Raw genomic sequence first — 17,898 nt, forward strand, 5'->3', positions numbered from 1 at the left:
CAAGACTGTGTCTCAGGACTCAAGGCAGGAATTTTCTTCCCTCTTAAAGGAAGGAAAGAATGTTGCCAGAGCCTCACTCCAGGTGACATTGGATGCAGCTGACGCACAGCCAGGATGATGGTCTCTGCAGTGGCCATGAGGCGATGCTCTTGACTGCAGTCCTTGGGGCTACCTCAAGATGTTCAGCTTCAATTCAGGACCTCCCTTCTGAAGGCTCGTCGGTTTTTTTTGGTGCAAACAGACACAAAGATCCATGGCCTAAAGGACTCAAGGGCTACCTTCAGGTCACTAGGCCTCTATGCTCCATCTATTTTGAGGAAGCACATTAGACCTCAACAGCTGTCCACTTTTCAGCTCCACCACCAAGACAGGACCTGTTAAAAAGAAGGGGCAGAGGTTACAAGTGTCATCAACCACTTCTATCCACCTCACCTTTGATGCCGGGCTCACATAGGTACTCCAGTGGCCCCAAGCATGCCTTTTGAAAGTGCACTCGAGGGTGCTATATCAGTTCCCGCTTTGAATCCTGCCACCCCACCCCACCTTTTGATTTTGGACCGATTTTCACACTTCAGCCAGTGTGGTCCCACATCACATCGGATCCCTGGATGCTAAATAGAGTGGTAGATGGTTATACACTTCAGTTTTCATCCACCCCTTCCTCCCACCCTCATCCTTCAGGGAATCTTCTCACGAGCAACTCTTAGGCCAAGAGGTGCAGATCCTCCTACGGATGGGGGCTGTGCAAAAGTCACCTCAAAAATTGAGAGGGAAAGGGTTTTACTCCCGATATTTCTTAATCCCAAAGACCAAGGGATGGGGAGTGCTTCATCCCATCCTGGACCTGGTTTGTCTCAACAGTTATCTCTAGAAACTGAGGTGCCGCCTGGTCTCCCTGACCTCCATCATCCCCTCCCTCAATCCAGAGGACTGGTGCTCTGCCCTTGATCTAAGGATACTTACTTTTACATTTCCATCTTCCATTGCCACAGAAGATTCTTCAGATTTATCATAAACCAGACCCATTACCAGTTCGCCCTCCTTGCATTTAGCCTGTCTGCAGCCCCTCGGGTTTTTACAAAATGCATGGTGGTGGTAGCAGCCTTCCTCAGAAAGCAAGACGTTCAAGTCTACCTGTATCTTGATGATCAATGGTCTTGATGATCAAGGGTTGCTCAGAGGCCCAAGTAAAGAACAGCACAGACCTGATCAAAGACACCTTCTGAACACTGGGCCAGTTGATAAACGAACAAATTGATTCTCATTCCAGTACAGGGGATAGAGTTTATCGGGCCAGTGCTTGACTCAACCCAGGTCAGAGCTTTCCTTCCAGAGGCTCGATTCCAGACAATGTCAGCTCTGATATCCCAGGTCACCCAGTCGGAACAGCCCAGGCTTGCCTCAAGCTTCTGGGACACATGGCCGTGTTAACTTCTATGTATGGCATGCAAAGCTGCGCCTCAGGTCCCTGCAAGTGTCATTAGCTTCAGTGTACTCGCTGAAGGGACACCACTTGGACTCAGTAGTTACTGTTCTGGCCCCAGTCCTCGCCTCCTTCAACTGATGGAAGAGACCCCCAGTCGGCAGTGGTGGACATTCCCTTTGTTGCCCCCCAGCCATCCATGTCCCTCATGTTGAATGCCTCGGACCTAGGTTTGGGAGCCCACTTTGATCGCCTCAGGATGCAGGGCCTGTGGTCCCAGGAAGAGCTCTCCCAGGCACAAAAATGTCAGGAAGTTAAGAGCCATCTGCTTACCTTGCCCGGCAAGGTAGTGCGAGTACTGATGGACAACACCATGGCCATATTCTACATCAACAAGCAGGGAGGAGTATGCTCCTCTGCCCTATGTCAGTAGGCCATCCATCTATGGGACTTCTGCGTGAAGCACTTCATCCACCTCAAGGCTTCCCATCCTCCAGGAGCCCGGAACGCCCTGGCTCATCACCTCAGCAGATCTCTCTCCTCTTACCACGAGTGATCCCTTCACCCAGAGGTCACCAGGTTCATCTTCCAAAGGTAAGGATCTCCCCAGGTAGACCTGTTCATGACCAAGCAGAACAGGAAATGCCATCAGTTTTGCTGACTGTACGGGCACAGCCTGGACTCCCTTTCAGATGCCTTCTGCTTCTGTGGACAGAGCTCCTGTACTGTGTATTTTCTCCAGTTCCTCTAGTACACAATGTCCTTCTAAAAATCAAGCGGGACAGGTGAGAGTTATTCTTATAGCCCTGGCATGGCTGTGCCAACACTGATTCAGCATGCTGCTAAACTTATCAGTAGCACCACTGCTAGCACTCCCACTCTGTTTGGACCTGATTTCACAACACCACATCCATTTGCTTCACCGAATGTCAGGTCCCTTCACATGACCAAATGGAAGCTCCATGGCTGAATCTGGAGGCGCAAGCTTGTTCAGAACATATTTGACAAGTCTTGCTGGGTAGTAGGAAGCCGTCCACTAGGACTACCTGCCTCACCAAGTGGAAGTGTTTCTTGATATGGTCATCCCAATGTGGCCTTTCTCTGGCTTGGTTTTCCTTCTGTCTGTTCTGGAGTACTTGCTTCACCTAAAACAATAAGGCGTGGCCCACACATCTGTCAGGGTACACCTAGCAGCAATTTCAGCCTTCCAACCTCCAGTGGGCAGGTCAGTTTTCTCTCACAAGATGACAATTTGCTTTCTTAAGGGGTTAGAGAGATTTCACCCTCAGGTTTACAAACCAGTTCCCCCCATGGGATTTGAACGTGGTCCTATCGAAACTCACGGGCCCTCCCTTTGAGCTGCTGTTTCTCTCCTGGAAGGTTGCCTTCCTGATAGCAATTACCTCAGCTAGAAGGGTCTTTGAAATCGGGGCCCTTACGTCAGAACCATCCTACTCGGTTTTCTTCAAGGAGAAGATTCAACTGCACCGCCATCTGCCTGCCAAAGGTGGTCTCGCAATTCCATAGCAACCAAGCCATTTTTCTGCCAGTCTTCTTCTTGAAGCGGCACAAGAATTCAGAAGAGCAGCAGCTTCACTTATTGGATGTTAGGCGTGCCCTTGCCTTCTGCATCGAGAGAACTAAACTACTTGGCAGATCCACGCAACTCTTTGTGTTAATAGCAGAGAGGATGAAAGGCCTACTGGTTTCAGCCCAAAGAATCTCATCCTGGATAACCTCCTATGTTCAGGCATACTACGAGCAAGCGAATGTTCCACCACCTGCCATCTTGACTACTCATTCCATGAGAGTGCAGGCCTATTCAGCAGCATTTCTAGCCAAAGTTCCAATCCAAGACATTTGCAGGGCCTCAACATGAGCAACACATCTTGAAGAACAGCTGTTACAGAAGGTCAGTAACAGTTCGTTTGGGGTTGTTTGGGACCTCCAATCTAAGAATTGAACATGCTTGACCCTGCTTAACTTGTGATGTCTGTCAAAATCCCAGCATGAGATAGTATAGCTGCAGTTGCATATTACAAAGAAAGGATAACACATCTAATCATTAGATTTATAACAAATATTTTTTCTTTTATTTAATAGTTAATATAATGTAACTCCCAAGTAAAGAGTCAGTAAAATGTTTCCTTTAGATGGTGTGTGATGGTATTTTTTTGGTCTAAAGTATCTTTTATAAGTTTCCTTAATAGATTTGAATTGAAATTAATGTTGAATGAGTGGCATTCATCAGTTTTTCTTATAGGTACATGTTAGATCATTAACTTGATAAACTATCTATCAGCCTTTTCCTGAGATTTTTTCCTTCCTACGTTTTAAACTCCTGCCACGTTCTATGACATTTAGCCATTTGTGGCTTGAAGTGTTGCCAAAATGCTGATTAAGCTTAGCTTATGTTTCCCATTTTTAGGCCATATCTTTGTGTTTCTTATGACTCTGTTCTTGCAGCAGTAACAGAGGGTTCACATTTCATGTTTAAAAAATAACCATCAAAATTAATTTTGAAATCACCTCCATTCTCATCTTAATGTACAAAGGGTGTATCCCTTTTGGAGATTGAAAATGATTTTGGCTTGCTTGCTAGCTAGCTTGTCCCTGACTGCTTTTTTAGACTTCATGTCTTTTATAAATTCCAAAAGATCTTGGCATCTCAAGTCTGATTACATTTGCAAAAGTCAAAGTGGAAGGTTTCTGGCTCTATTCCTTGTTTATAAGAGACCTCAAAAACTCCTCCATGTGTCTTCTGACTGTGCCAGTGCTGGATGTGTGTGTTCAATGTCTATAGTGTTTGGGACTTATACCTTTGTTTTGATTTCCAGCCTTTAGCTGTTAGACCTAGGTGAGGGTGCATCGGGGGTGGGGCAGGGAAAGGGAAATTGTATTTTGCTACATGTCTTTTCTAAATAGCAGAATAAGATGATTCTGTCTCAGAAAAACTAAGGGTCTAACCTTATCTTTCTTTTAACATAAATCTTCCATTAGTGTGGAAGTGGAAGTAAATAATGTAAAGAAAATATGCAAAAGGACTTTGTGATAGATCCAAAATTGAAACCTGATAAGGGGTTTAAAACTCTCAGTGGGACATAACGCACATAGGGTTAGGTTTAACATTTTGGAGCTTGACTGTGACTAAGCCTCTTTCTTCCTTTATACCCTATCATGCTATCCTCCTCTCCAAAGCAATGTCACTCTTTTATTCCCTTCACCATTCCTTCTTTGAAGAGAACATTTAACTTCTCCAGTCATTTTAGTGCTAATAAGAACAAAGTAGCTTCTAGATTCTTCATGAGTCTAGTCCTGCTTCTCTTAGTATAGAATATTCCTTTTCTGCTAATGATTTTTGCATATCTTTTGTGGAGTTACACATTTTAGTGCATTCTATATCTTACGTAATATTTAAGTAATTACTTTGTAAATGTCTGCATATTCTTTTCTCCATTCCAGACTGATTCATGGAGGGCAGCTGTTAAATGGATTGGCAGGTCCAACTGTAATGAATGCTGCTCCGTTTCTCTCCACTACCTGGTTTTCTCCTGATGAACGTGCCACTGCAACGGCTATTGCATCATTGCTCAATTATCTTGGCGCAGCATGTGCATTTTTAGTAGGACCTTTGGTGGTTCCATCTCCTAATGGAACATCCCATCTTCCACTTGCATCAGAAAGTAACTCTGAACATATCAAGGACCGCATTGAGGCTGTGTTGTATGCAGGTATTTTAAAACTAATTTACTTTTATTGTGTCTAAAGTGTGAACTACTACCCTCTAGTGGCTGGCCTGCAGACAAAATTGCTGATGGATTAAAGAGTAGTTGTTCTATATCTCAAGTGGTAGAATCCTGTGTTCTAGGGGGAGCTAAATTCTGTTCCCTTTGCCATATGTGTGGGGTAACCAATTAGGCTGTCTCTGAATACAGACACAGATTCATTCCAAATGCAGTATCTGGTCTAGGTTTTCATATTTTCTGATTTCCCAGGACAATTATCTTACACTAGGGCTTTGTATTTTAATGCAGAACTTCAAAATTATGCTTGTTTTGTTGAACTTTTTAACAGTTAACCTCTCACTACCAGTTCATGTTTCTCTTTATCATTAACAGTGATAGTTTAAATCCAACGATCTCTCAGCATTTTATGCTTAACTTCTGTGTTAAATCAGTCCTCATTTAGGGCTTAAATGTGTGAGTCAATTAATCACAGTTAACGCAGGCGATTAACTCAAAAAAATTAATCACGATTAAAAAAATTAATTGCTATTAATCGCAGTTTTAATCGCACTGTTAAGCAATAGAATTCAATTGAAATTTATTAAATATTTTTGGATGTTTTTCTATGTTTTCAAATATATTGATTTCAATTACAATACAGAATACAAAGTGTACAGTGTTTACTTTATATTATTATTTTATTACAAATATTTGCACTGTAAAATGAGAAACAAAAGAAATAGTATTTTTCAATTCACCACATACAAGTACGGTAATGCAATCTCTATGGTGAAAGTTGAACTTACAAATGTAGATTTTTTTTGTTGTTACATAACTGCACTCAAAAACAAAACAATGTAACGCTTTAGAGCCTACAAGTCGACTCAGTCCTACTTCTTGTTCAACCAATCACTCAGACAAACAAGTTTGTTTACATTTACGGGAGGTAATGCTGCCTGCTTCTTATTTATAATGTCACCTGAATGTGAGAACAGGTGTTCACATGGCACTTTTGTAGCCTGCATTGCAAGGTATTTACATGCCAGATATGCTAAACATTCGTATGGCCCTTCGTGCTTTGGCCACCATTCCAGAGGACATGCTTCCATGCTGGTGACGCTCGTTTAAAAAAATATGCGTTAATTAAATTTTGTAACTGAACTCCTTGGGGAAGAATAGTATGTCTCCTGCTCTGTTTTACCTGCATTTTGCCATATATTTCATGTTATAGTATTCTCAGATGATGACCCAGCACATGTTGTTCATTTTAAGAACACTTTCACTGCAGATTTAACAAAATGCAAAGAAGGTACCAATGTGAGATTTCTAAAGATAACTACAGCACTTGACCCAAGGTTTAAGAATTTGAAGTGCCTTCCAAAATCTAAGAGGGACGAGGTGTGGAGCATGCTTTCAGAAGTCTTAAAAGAGCAACACTCCGATGTGGAAACTGCAGAACCTGAACCTCAAAAAAAGAAAATCAACCTTCAGCTGGTGGCATCTGACTCAGATGATGAAAGTGAACGTGCGTCAGTCTGCACTGTTTTGGATCGTTATTGAGCAGAACCCCTCATTAGGATGGACTCATGTTCTCTGGAATAGTGGTTGAAGCATGAAGGGACATATGAATTTTTAGTGCATCTGGCACATAAATGTTTTGTGACCGCAGCTACAACAGTGCCATGCGAACGCCTTTTTTCACTTTGTGGTGATATTATTAACGAAGTGGGAAGCATTATCTCCTGCAAATGTAAACAAACTTGTTTGTCTGAGTGACTGGCTGAACAAGAAGTAGGACTGAGTGGACTTAGAGGTTCTAAAGTTTTACATGGTTTTATTTTTGAATGCAGTTATTTTTTGTTTATAATTCTACATTTGTAAATTAAACTTTCATGATAAAGATTGCATTACAGTACTTGTATGAGGTGAATTGAAAAAATACTATTTCTTTTGTTTTTTTTACAGTGCAAATATTTGTAATAAAAATAGAATCATAGAATATCAGGGTTGGAAGGGACCTCAGGAGGTCATCTAGTCCAACCCCCTACTCAGAGCAGGACCAATCCCCAACTAAATCATCCCAGCCAGGGCTTTGTCAAGCCTGACCTTAAAAACTTCTAAGGAAGGAGATTCCATCACCTCCCTAGGTAATGCATTCCAGTGTTTCACCACCCTCCTAGTGAAAAAGTTTTTCCTAATATCCAACCTAAACCTCCCCCAAATAAATGTAAAGTGAGCACTGTACACTTTATGTTCTGTGTTGTAATTGAAATCAATATATTTGAAAATGTAGAAAACATCCAAAAATATTTAAATAAATGGTATTCTATTATTGTTTAACAGTGTGATTAATCGCACAACTAATTTTTTTAATTGCTTGGCAGCCCTAGTAAGAGTCTTTCAAAAGTGATTTGTTAAATAATTATTTGAGAATATAATTGTGGAATAAAATCCACTAGATCTTGATTTTTTTAACCAAAAAGTATTTAATGCTGTTCTTTAGATTTATTCAGAAGCAACAATTTACTGAATAGTAGTAATGTATGAAAATGAACACTGTACAATACTTGATTTATTTATCCAAACTATTCCTTGTGATGGTTTCTTCAGCACAGCAGGATAATTTCTTAGGTGTTTTAAGAAACTTATTCTGGTCATGTTCAGTAGCAAATTGTTTTCTTTAAAGTTGTGGCTGAACTCCGGTTTAAGAATCTAGGGCTTAATTCTCTTCTACTGTAAATTGCTATAGCTGACCATTTCATGTCAGTTAAGAATTTGGCCCAGTTTTCTCTCTAGGGTTCATAGAATCATAGATTTTAAAGTCAGAAGGGACCATTATGATCATCTGGTCTGACCTCCTGCACAACACAGGCCACAGAATCTCACCCACCAAGTCCTGTAACAAACCCCTAACTTATGTCTGAGCTACTGGAGTCCTCAAATCGTGGTTTAAAGACTTCAAGGTGCAGAGAATCCTCCAGCAAGTGACCCATGCCCCACGCTGCAGAGGAAGGCGAAAAACCCCCATGGCCTCTGCCAGTCTGCTCTGGAGGAAAATTCCTTCCCAAACCCAAATATGGCGATAACCCTGAGCATGTGGGCAAGACTTACCAGCCAGACACCCAGGAAAGAATTCTCTGTAGTAACTTAGATCCCACCCCATCTAACATCCCATCACAGGCCATTGGGCATATCTACTGCTAATAGTCTAAGATCAGTTAATTGCCAAAATTAGGCTATCCCATCATATCATATCAGTTCAGTCAAGAGATATTGCTAGGCTCATTTTTTTCTCTTTAAAATGTTTTTGAAAGGCATCTCAGTGGTTAAAAGTGTATATACTATAGTGTATATACAAGTATATTGGACTCTCCTGGCTATTTGCAGTGCTTTGTGCCTGTCCATTCTTCATGAGGCGAGTTTTCTTATCGGTTAATAATGACAGGGTATCAGGCACTTTCCTTTCTTTACTTTAATAACAAGCAGTTGAAGTTGGATCATCATGTAAGTGGGTAACACATAGCCCCTGCTTTTTTGAGTGCTTGCTCATATCTATTCCATGTTAGATGTACGTGCGCTGTGTGCACAGTTGCCAGAGAATTTTCCCTCAGTGGTATCTCTCATGCTGCCCATAGCGCCTTCTGGTGCTGCGTGCTCATGCACTGGAATAAGGGGCCCAGCTGACCCCACACTCTCTCAGTTCCTTCTTACTGCCCATGACGGTCACTGGAATAGTTCCTCTTGCTTTGGCAAGGCTTTCATTCAGTGATTTTTCCTGTTATTCTCTAATTTAGTTTTATTTTAATCTTAATTTCTATCTTAGTGTATATAGTTAGAACCCTCCTCTCTTAGCTTAGAGGGGCTTCTTTCATCCCTGGGGCTAGGCATGCCCCAGTTTCCGAGCTGCAAACCTGCACCTCCTATGGGAAGCCTATGCCAGTGAGTGACCCACAATCTAGTTGTCTGAAGTGTCTAGGAAAGGCTCATGTACAGAAGTGTTGTCAAATCTGCCAGGACTTCAAGCCTCAAACGAAGAAGGCTAGAGAGGCTAGACTAATGGAAGCCGCATTTAGACTGGCGTTGGAGCCAAGTTGGTCAGACTTGGTGTTGATCACTGCAATTTTGGTGTGAAGCACCCTTCTGGCAATGCCTTTTTTCAGCACCGTTCTCCACCTCTGGTACCGAGACAAAAGCATAAGAAGTAGCAATCCAAGAGAGGACGTGCCTCTGTACTGAGGGCAGCAGAGTGTGATCTGCATTGGGCAACTCCTTTCCCTGTTCTGCAAGTGGCACGGTCGACTCTGCCCTGCTCGCAGGTGCCATTGAGTCCAGTGTGGGAACATCCACCAATGCCGGTGAGTCACTGTGGCACCATCGGGACTGCAGTGCCTTCTACCCGAGAGCCTTTTCAGAAGCTAGGGACTTAATAACATTTCTGGTACTGCCAAACTCAGTGGGGCAACTACCCGCTCCGTCAAGTGCATTGAACAGAAGGGAGCATGGGGCCCCCAAGCTCATACCCGGCACTGCTGACTGCAGTACTGACAAGAGGCAAACCAGCTCTCCTGTCATTGGTGAGGGCTTCCCTGATCTGGCACCGATCCCCGGATCCTCGGGACTGACTGACGGAAGCAAAGGGTACCTGTTTCTCCATGGTATCCTCGAGGATTCCTCCTTGGAGTCAGAGCCACCACTACCCATCCTACATCCCACTGGATCTCGGTGTGGGTCCCCCCGCTGGTACCTGGCCTGGAGGACACTGGCCAGTGAAGGTCCAGTGGCTGTTCTGGAATCTGAGGGGCTTTCCCCCAGTACCAGGGCCTTGGTCCAGCTGTTCCTACTCGGACTTAGCCCCTGGGAGATGTAATTGTGGCTGAAGAAGAAGAGGAAGGCCCCTTCCCCCCGTGCAGGCCTCTTCCTCCTCCTCCTCAGATGAAGTTGGCGCAGGACCAAGCAGCTCGGTGCCATGGGACAATTTTAGACCTGATCAGGAGCTTCTAAAAAAGGTGGCTGCCAAGCTGGGGCTAGAGATGGAGGTTCTTAAAGAGTCCTTAGATTGCCTCATTGAGATTTTGGCCATGGCTGTCCCATCCTCATAGACATTTTGGCCATGGCTGTCCCATCAAAGGTGGCCCTGCCCCACAATGAGACCATTATGGGTCTGGTCTGAGCACTGTGGCAGAGCCCAGCCTCCCCCCACATCAAAGAGGGCTGAGAAAAAATATTATGTAGCGGCCAAGGGGTACTAATACCTGTATTCCTACCCTCCTCCCTGGTACCTGGTGATCACAGCGGCAAATGAGAGGGACAGACAAGGGTAGTTAGGCATGACTCTCAAGCAGAAGGACTTGAAGAAGCTAGACAAGTGGGTTACAGCTTTGCATTTCCAACCAACAAGTCTTGCTGGGGAGGTACGACTACAACTTTTGGGACTCTATGGCAAAGTTTAAACACTTGCTGCTACAAGAGTTTTCCTCCCTCATGGAGGAAAGGAAGACCATAGCCAGAGCCTCCCTCCAGGTGGCCCTAGACACAACTGATGCTGCGGCCAGAACAATAGCTTTGGCTTTTGTCACAAGAAGTTACTTTTATCTCCAATCATCAGGGTTACCACTGGAAATCCAGCAATCAATCCAGGATCTTCCCTTGAAGAGTATGTTCCTATTTTCAGAACAGACCAACTCAAAGCTCCACTGTCTGAAAAACTCCAGGGCTACGCTCAGATCCCTGGGCCTTTGAGGAAGCACTTCAGGCCTCAGTAGCCAGCCCACTTCTCGGCCCTACTGCCTTAGCAGGACCTGTTCAAGAAAAGGAGCAGGGGTTACAAGTGAAGGAGCTGCCTCCCCTCTACCTTATCCTTACTACCGGGGTTACACAGACATCCAGGAGGCCCCAAACAGAACTTCTGAACGTGTGCTTGAGGGCACGAAACCTGTTCCTGCTTCATATCCTGCCCTCCTTTTGTTTTCAGACCTTCTCTCCTACTTCAGCCCGGCGTGGTTCTTCATCACTTCAGACTACTGGGTACTGAGTATGGTGGAGGGAAGGTTACACCCTTCAGTTTTCTTTCACCCCTCCTTCCCACCCCCCATCCCTCTTCAGGGACCCTTCTCATGAGAAACTTCTAGCCCAAGAGGTGCAAGCCCTCCTGCAGTTAGGGGCTGTGGAAGAGGTACCTCAGGATTTGAGAGGAAAAGAGTTTTACTTCCGATATTTCCTACTCCCAAAAGCCAAAGGGGGTCTTTGACCCATGGTGGACCTCTGTCGCCTCAACAGTTATCTCAAGACACTCAAGAGGTGCCACATGGTCTCCCTGGCCTCCATCATCCCATCCCTGGATCCAGGTGACTGGTATGCCGCCCTTGACTTAAAAGACGCCTATTTCCACTTCCAAGGCCACAGAAGGTTCCTCGGGTTTATCGTAAACCAGACCCATTACCAGTTCACCCTTCTTCCATTTAGTCTGTCCGCAGCCCCTCAGGTTTTCACAAAATGCATGGCAGTGGTAGCAGCCTTACTCAGGCAGTGAGGCATTCAAGTCTACCCATATCTCAACTATTGGCTGATCAATGGCCACTCAAAGGCTCAAGTAAAAAACAACATCAACCTGGTTCAAGCCACCTTCCATGCTGGATCTGTTGATAAACAAGCGAAATATGACTCTCGTTCCTATTCAGAGAATAGAGTTTATCGGGGCAGTGCTAGACTTGACCCAGGCCAGAGCCTTCCTATCAGAGGCTTGATTCCAGACAGTGTTCGCTCTGATATCCAACATCAAGGCCCACCCTATCAAGACAGTCTCATTTTACTTCAAACTTTTGGGCCACATGGCAGCGTGCACTTCCATTGTGCAGCATGCAAGACTGCGACTTAGACCACTGCAAACTTGGTTGGCATCCGTGTATGCACTAAATAAACACCACTTGAACTGGGTGCTTATGATTCCTGCCCCAGTTCTTGCCTCCTTCAACTGGTGGAAAGATCCCCGATCAGTGGCAGTGGGCATTCTCTTTGTCACCTCCCAGCCTTCAGTATTCTTAATTTCGGTTGCATCCAACCTAGGATAGGGGAGGGAGGGCTCATCTTGAGCACCTCAGGACTCAGGGCTTGTGATCCCAGGAAGAGCTCTCCCTACACATAAACATCAAAGAGCTCAGAATGGTCCACCTAGCATGCCAAGTGTTCCTACCCAGATCATGGGCTAAGCTGTGTGAGTGCTCATGAACAATGTGTCAGCCATGATTTACATTAGCAGATGAGGAGGGCAATCCTCTACCCTGTGCCAGGAGGCCATTCTCCTGTGAGACTTCTGTATGAAACGCTCCATCCACCTTGAAGCTTCCCATCTTCTGGGAGCCTGGAACGCTCTGGCAGATCACTTCAGCAGGTCTTTCTTTTCTCACCACAAGTGGTACCTTCACCCAGAGGTGACCACATCCATCTTCCAGAGATGGGGGTCTCCCCAGGTAGACTGGTTCACAACAGGAAATGTCCGCAGTTTTGCTCACTGTGCAGTCACAGCCCATGCTCCCTCTCAGATGCTTTCCTTCTTTCATGGACAGACCCCTCCTGTTCTATGCATTTTCCCCCAGTTCTTCTGGAGCACAAGATCCTTCTGAAAGTCAAGTAAGACAAGGCACAGGTTATCTGTAGCCTCTGCATGGCCACAACAGCACTGGTTTGGCATGTTTCTGGACCCCTGCCCTGGACCTGATCTTGCAAAACCACAGCCATTTACTCCATCTGAACCTTGGATCCCTCCACATGACTGCGTGGAAGTTTCATGGTTGAACCTGGAAGGACAGGCCTGCTCAGAGCAAGTCCGCCAGGTCTTGTTAGGTAGTAGAAAATTGTTTACTAGAGCAACCTACCTAGCCAAGTGGAAGCTCTTCTCCGTGTGGTCGTCCCAACAAGGACTTTCACCGACCCAGTCATCCCTCCAGTCTGTGCTGGAATACCTGCTCCATCTGAAACAAAAAGGTCTGGACTTTTCATCAGTCAAAGTACATCTAGTGGCAATCTCAGCCTTCCATTCTCCAGTGGATAATCACCCTGGACAGCATAGGAAAGGGACTGGGATGAGACAGTATAGCCCACAGAATCCGAGAGCTGTAACTTGCTCCCTGATGACCCCATCCCCACTCTCCTGCAACCCATGGAGCCTCAGATATGGGAGAGAATCTGCCCCATACTGTATAACAATAATACTTACCAATTATATAGCTCTATTTACCTGCAGACCTCAAAGCACTTCACAAAGGTGATAGATATCATTCTTCCCATTTAACAGATGGGGAAATGGAGAGATTAAGGGACTTGCTTAAAGTCATATAGGAAGCTAGTGGGGCACCTAAGAATGGAACTTGGGACTCTTAACACCCATTCCTTTGGCATAGCCATTGGACCATGATGCAGCTCTCACTTTGAGATTTTGGATATACTACAGGAGTTGTTAACCTTGGATTGGTGGCATGGCAAAAGCATATTATTTTTCTAAAGCATATTTTGTGTAATGATGGATGAGGCTGTAAGTATACATAGATCTGCTTTACAATCGTTCTCTGAACCATTCCCTTCCCTGTCTCTGTTTAATGGAGTGGTGTTTCTTGCACTAAGAACTCTGCTGAATTATCATGGCGTCCTATTGTGACATTTGCATACCATTTTCTGAACCCCATGACTCAAATAGTAGGGATGTTCAGATCAAAATCAAGTTGCATTACCTGAACTGCATGGGGAAGTTTGCCTTGCTGTTGACTCTAACCAGAGCTATTAGCCATTCATTTTCCTGAGCATGAAATTAAACCAATCACATTTATTATTACAGCGTTGTAGATTCTTTCCTTATTGCATTGCAATTCAGTACAGGATTAGGGCTTTTTAATTCTGGATATACCTTTTCAAAAGGATAAATACCTTTCACCAAAGATACTTGTACCTCTGAATATAAAACTTTCCCTTTCCCATTTAGAGCCTACTCAACTAGCGAGGTGCCCATTTCTCAGGCTGAGCTGGGGCCTTCCCTTCACTTTGACATACAGGGGGTTTCCGGTATACATCTTCCCCCTTATCCGTTGTTTCAGATATCCGTCGCTCATCAATAGGGGAACCCCGTGTTCCGATTTACATTGGTCCTGATCCGCATATCCATCATGAATTGAAACACCTTCCCCTATTGTACAGTACAGTACTGTACTTGTGTCTGCCGGCCACATTCAAGTCTTATTACCTATGGAGGATGTTCTCCATGCTGATTAAGGAGACGGCAGGTGAAGGAAAGCCCAGTGTAAAGGAGTTTTGGAAGTCCTATGTCATCTTGAATGGAGTGGAAAACATTGACACGTCGTGGGAAGATTTGATGCTGTTCCTGCTCTCGAGCAAGAATTTGTCAAGTTGGTGAAGGATGTTGGCTTCGAGGAGGAGGAAGATGTACTGAGTTGTTGGAGTCTCACACTGAGCAACTGACAAATGAGGAACTGATTGAGCTGGACCAACAACGGATATCCAAAGAAAGCAAGAGCAATGATGATGATGTTGTAGGGAAGGAAGCCAGGAGTCTGATGACAAAGAATCTCTCCTATTTCTTTGGATTGCTGGATGAGATGATGGAAATCATACAGAGCGGTTACCTTTTCGTGAACAGTCTGCCAAAGTTTCCAGGGCTCTCAGTCATGCAGTGATTTGCTACAGGGAGATCTATCATTCAAAGATTCATGCAGGAGAGCAGAGGTCGATAAAATCCTTTTTAAGATTTCTGCAACCAAAAAGCCAGCCCAAGAAAACCCAGCCCCCACCCCTACCCAAGTTTAGCGGAATTGACACTATTTTATACTGTATTACTGTACTTATTTACTGTATTCAAATGTTCTATGTGTTTGAATAGTGTTAGTAGAGTTCTGCATTATTTTATTCAATGTTTTATGTGTAAATTGTGTACTGTATAATCTGTCATTGTAAAAAGGTACACTGTTTAGGTGAAAAAAGCATTTTCATAGGCAAGTGTGGTGAAGTTGTGAACACATCTTCCCCTTATTCCATTACTTCTTATGGGGAAAAACTCTCCGGTATATGTCATTTTGGTATCCATCGCCCTTTTCAAGAACAATCCCAATGTATACTGGGGACCCCCATGTACAGGTTGTTGTGGCATGGTGCTCAGATTGCTTTCATAAGGCATTAGAGATTCACTCTTCAGCAAAAGACATACAGCTCCATGCTCAGTGTAGCATTTCCTGCCCATTAGTTTGTTGACGGTTCTTGTTCTCCCTTCTTGTTTCAAGTGCTTTGGTGGATCCATCCAGTGTTGCTGAAAGAACTGTCAGGAGGAAGGCAGTCAGTTACTGTTGAGGAGCTCTTGTCTCTGACTGCAATTCCCTTGGCACTTACAGTACCTCCCTTATATCTGACCTTTTCCCATGTCTTGCTCTTATTGTTAAACTCTAATAATAAGCTGGTGAACTTGGCCTAGGATTGCTTTTCTTCTTTATCTAGAGCAGCAGTTCTCACAACAACATTTTTGGTAGCCTCAGAGTCCGGCCACCAACTCTCACTGGTGGCCACAGTGACACTTTTTCCCTAAAATACTTACTTAATTTTAGAAAAAACAATTAAATATGCACAGATTCACATCCAAATCATTGTAATTTATATTTGTAGGGTTTTTTGGCAGACTCAATCACACAAATAATGCTGCCTTCCCCTTCAGCCCCCCCATCCAGGGCTTAATGGGTCCTGGGGCTTGCTTTGACAAGTTATATTTGTATATTTGTTAATATCACCGCACATTTAGTAGCTACCTGGGAGGCTATGAAAAGTGATAAGTTATATTAACAAACATGCAAGTATCACTTTTCACAGATAGCTAGTAAGTCTGCTGTGAAAAGTGATACTTGCATGTTTGTTAATATCACTTTTCTCAGCAAACCTCAGCTTCCATTAAGCCTTGGATGGTGGGGGAGGGTGAAAGTGGAGGCAGCAGGGGCCCGGCGGAAATGAGGGGGATGGATGTGAGGCCTGGGAAAGCACCAGGGGCGATGGGGGTGGGTAATGACCACTGTAACGTGATCAGAGCCAGGACCTGGTATCTGTTGCCATGTGGCCAGGGCTGGGGCTCAAGTGCCTGCAGCCAGAACCTAGAGCTGGGGACAGGAGTCAGGGATCAGAGCCTGCTGCCGCGCAGCCAGAGCTGAGGGTGGGCCCCTGCTGCCATTCATCTGGGGTAGGGGATCGTGGCCAGGGACTGGGGCTGCACGGCCAGAGCTGTGGGCGGTGCCTGCTGCCATGCAGCTGGGGCAGGGGATCGGCACCAGGGGCTAGGGCCACATGTTTGGAGCCCGGGGCCACTACCACATGGCTGGAACTGGGGCCAGAGGCCGACTGACGCTCCATGGCTGGAGCCAATGGCCAGCACTTGCTGCCCACAGCCAAAGCCTCATGGTTGGAGCCCACTGCCATGCTGAAGCCAGCGCCTTCTGCCACACAGCTGGAACCAGGGGCCGGAGGCTAAAGCCCTGCAGCTGGAGGCCAGGGCCACATGGTTAGAGCCGGGGGTGCGGGAGCCTGCTGCCCAAACCCCGTCCCCCCAACGTGGGTCAAGAACTCACCTTGCTCCTGCAGTGTTGTGTCCTACCTCTCTCCTAGTGCATCCAGGAGCAACAAGGAGGAAGAGGGAGGGGCTGATGCTTCTCTCCCTTCCCCATCACCACCCAGGAAGCTGTCATGGCTGCACGAAAAGCCCCAGTTGGCTGCATGTGGGCACATTTTAGAAACATTGATCTATAGCAGGGATGGACAAACTTTTTGGCCTGAGGGCCACATCGGGATATGGAAATTAGTGGGCCATGAATGCTCACAAAATTGTGGGTAGGGGTGAGGGCTCTGGCTGGGAGTGCTGGCTCTGGGGTGGGGCCAGAAATGAAGAGTTCAGTGTGCGGGTGGGGACTCCGGGTGGGAGTGCAGGGGGGTGATGGGTTTGGGGTGCAGGAGGGGGCTCCAGGCTGGAACCAAGGGGTTTGGAGGGCGGGAGTGGGATCAGGGCTGGGGTGGGTGGTTGGAGTACGGGGGAGGGGTATGAGGGCTCCAGCTGGGGGTGAGGACTCTGTGGTGGGGCCGAAGTGAGGGGTTTGTGGTGCAGGAGGGTGCTCTGGGCTGGGACCAATGTGTTCAGAGGGCAGGAGGGGGATCAGGGATGGGACAGGCTGTTGGGGTATTGTGGAGGGGGGCTGGGGGTGCAGGCTCTGGGGTGGAGCTGGGGATGAGGGGCTTGTGGTACAAGAGGGGGCTCTGGGCTGGGATGGAGGGGTTTGGAGGGTGGGAGGAGATCAGGGCTATGTCAGGGGGTTGGGGCATGGCGGGGGACTCAGGGGTCAGGCTCTGGGCGGTGCTTACCGAAAGCAGTTCCCAGAAGCATGTCCTCTCTCCAGCCCTGAGGCACGTCTGGACGGCTCTACGCTCTGCCCTGTCCGCAGGTGCCATCCCTGCAGCTCCCACCCCTGCAGCTCCCATTGGCTGGGATCCACGGTCAATGGGAGCTGCGGGGGTAGTGCCTGCGGATGGGGCAATGTGCAGAACCGCCTGGCCACGCCTCCATGTACTACATAGGAGTTGGAGGGGGGTCATGCTGGCTGCTTCTTGGGAGCTACGCAGAGCAGGACAAACCCCCAACCCCTCGCTCTGGTGAGAGCTGAGGACCAGATTAAATGGTCTGTTGGGGCCGGATGTGGCTGCAGGTCGTAGTTTGCCTACCCCGAT

General features: G+C 46.1%; 1 protein-coding gene across 1 annotated transcript in view; it reads left to right on the forward strand.

Moving 5' to 3' along the window:
• The window catches only part of SLC49A4 (solute carrier family 49 member 4), a 141,185-nt gene that overhangs the window by 71,031 nt on the left and 52,256 nt on the right, over positions 1 to 17,898 (forward strand). Inside the window, exon 3 of the mRNA XM_038421665.2 lies at positions 4,886 to 5,154. Coding sequence (XP_038277593.1) covers positions 4,886 to 5,154 — 269 coding nt within the window. The remainder of the gene's footprint in view (positions 1 to 4,885; positions 5,155 to 17,898) is intronic.

This window comes from Dermochelys coriacea, chromosome 11, assembly GCF_009764565.3.
Source record: "Dermochelys coriacea isolate rDerCor1 chromosome 11, rDerCor1.pri.v4, whole genome shotgun sequence".
In the NCBI taxonomy this organism is placed as follows: Eukaryota; Metazoa; Chordata; order Testudines; family Dermochelyidae; genus Dermochelys; species Dermochelys coriacea.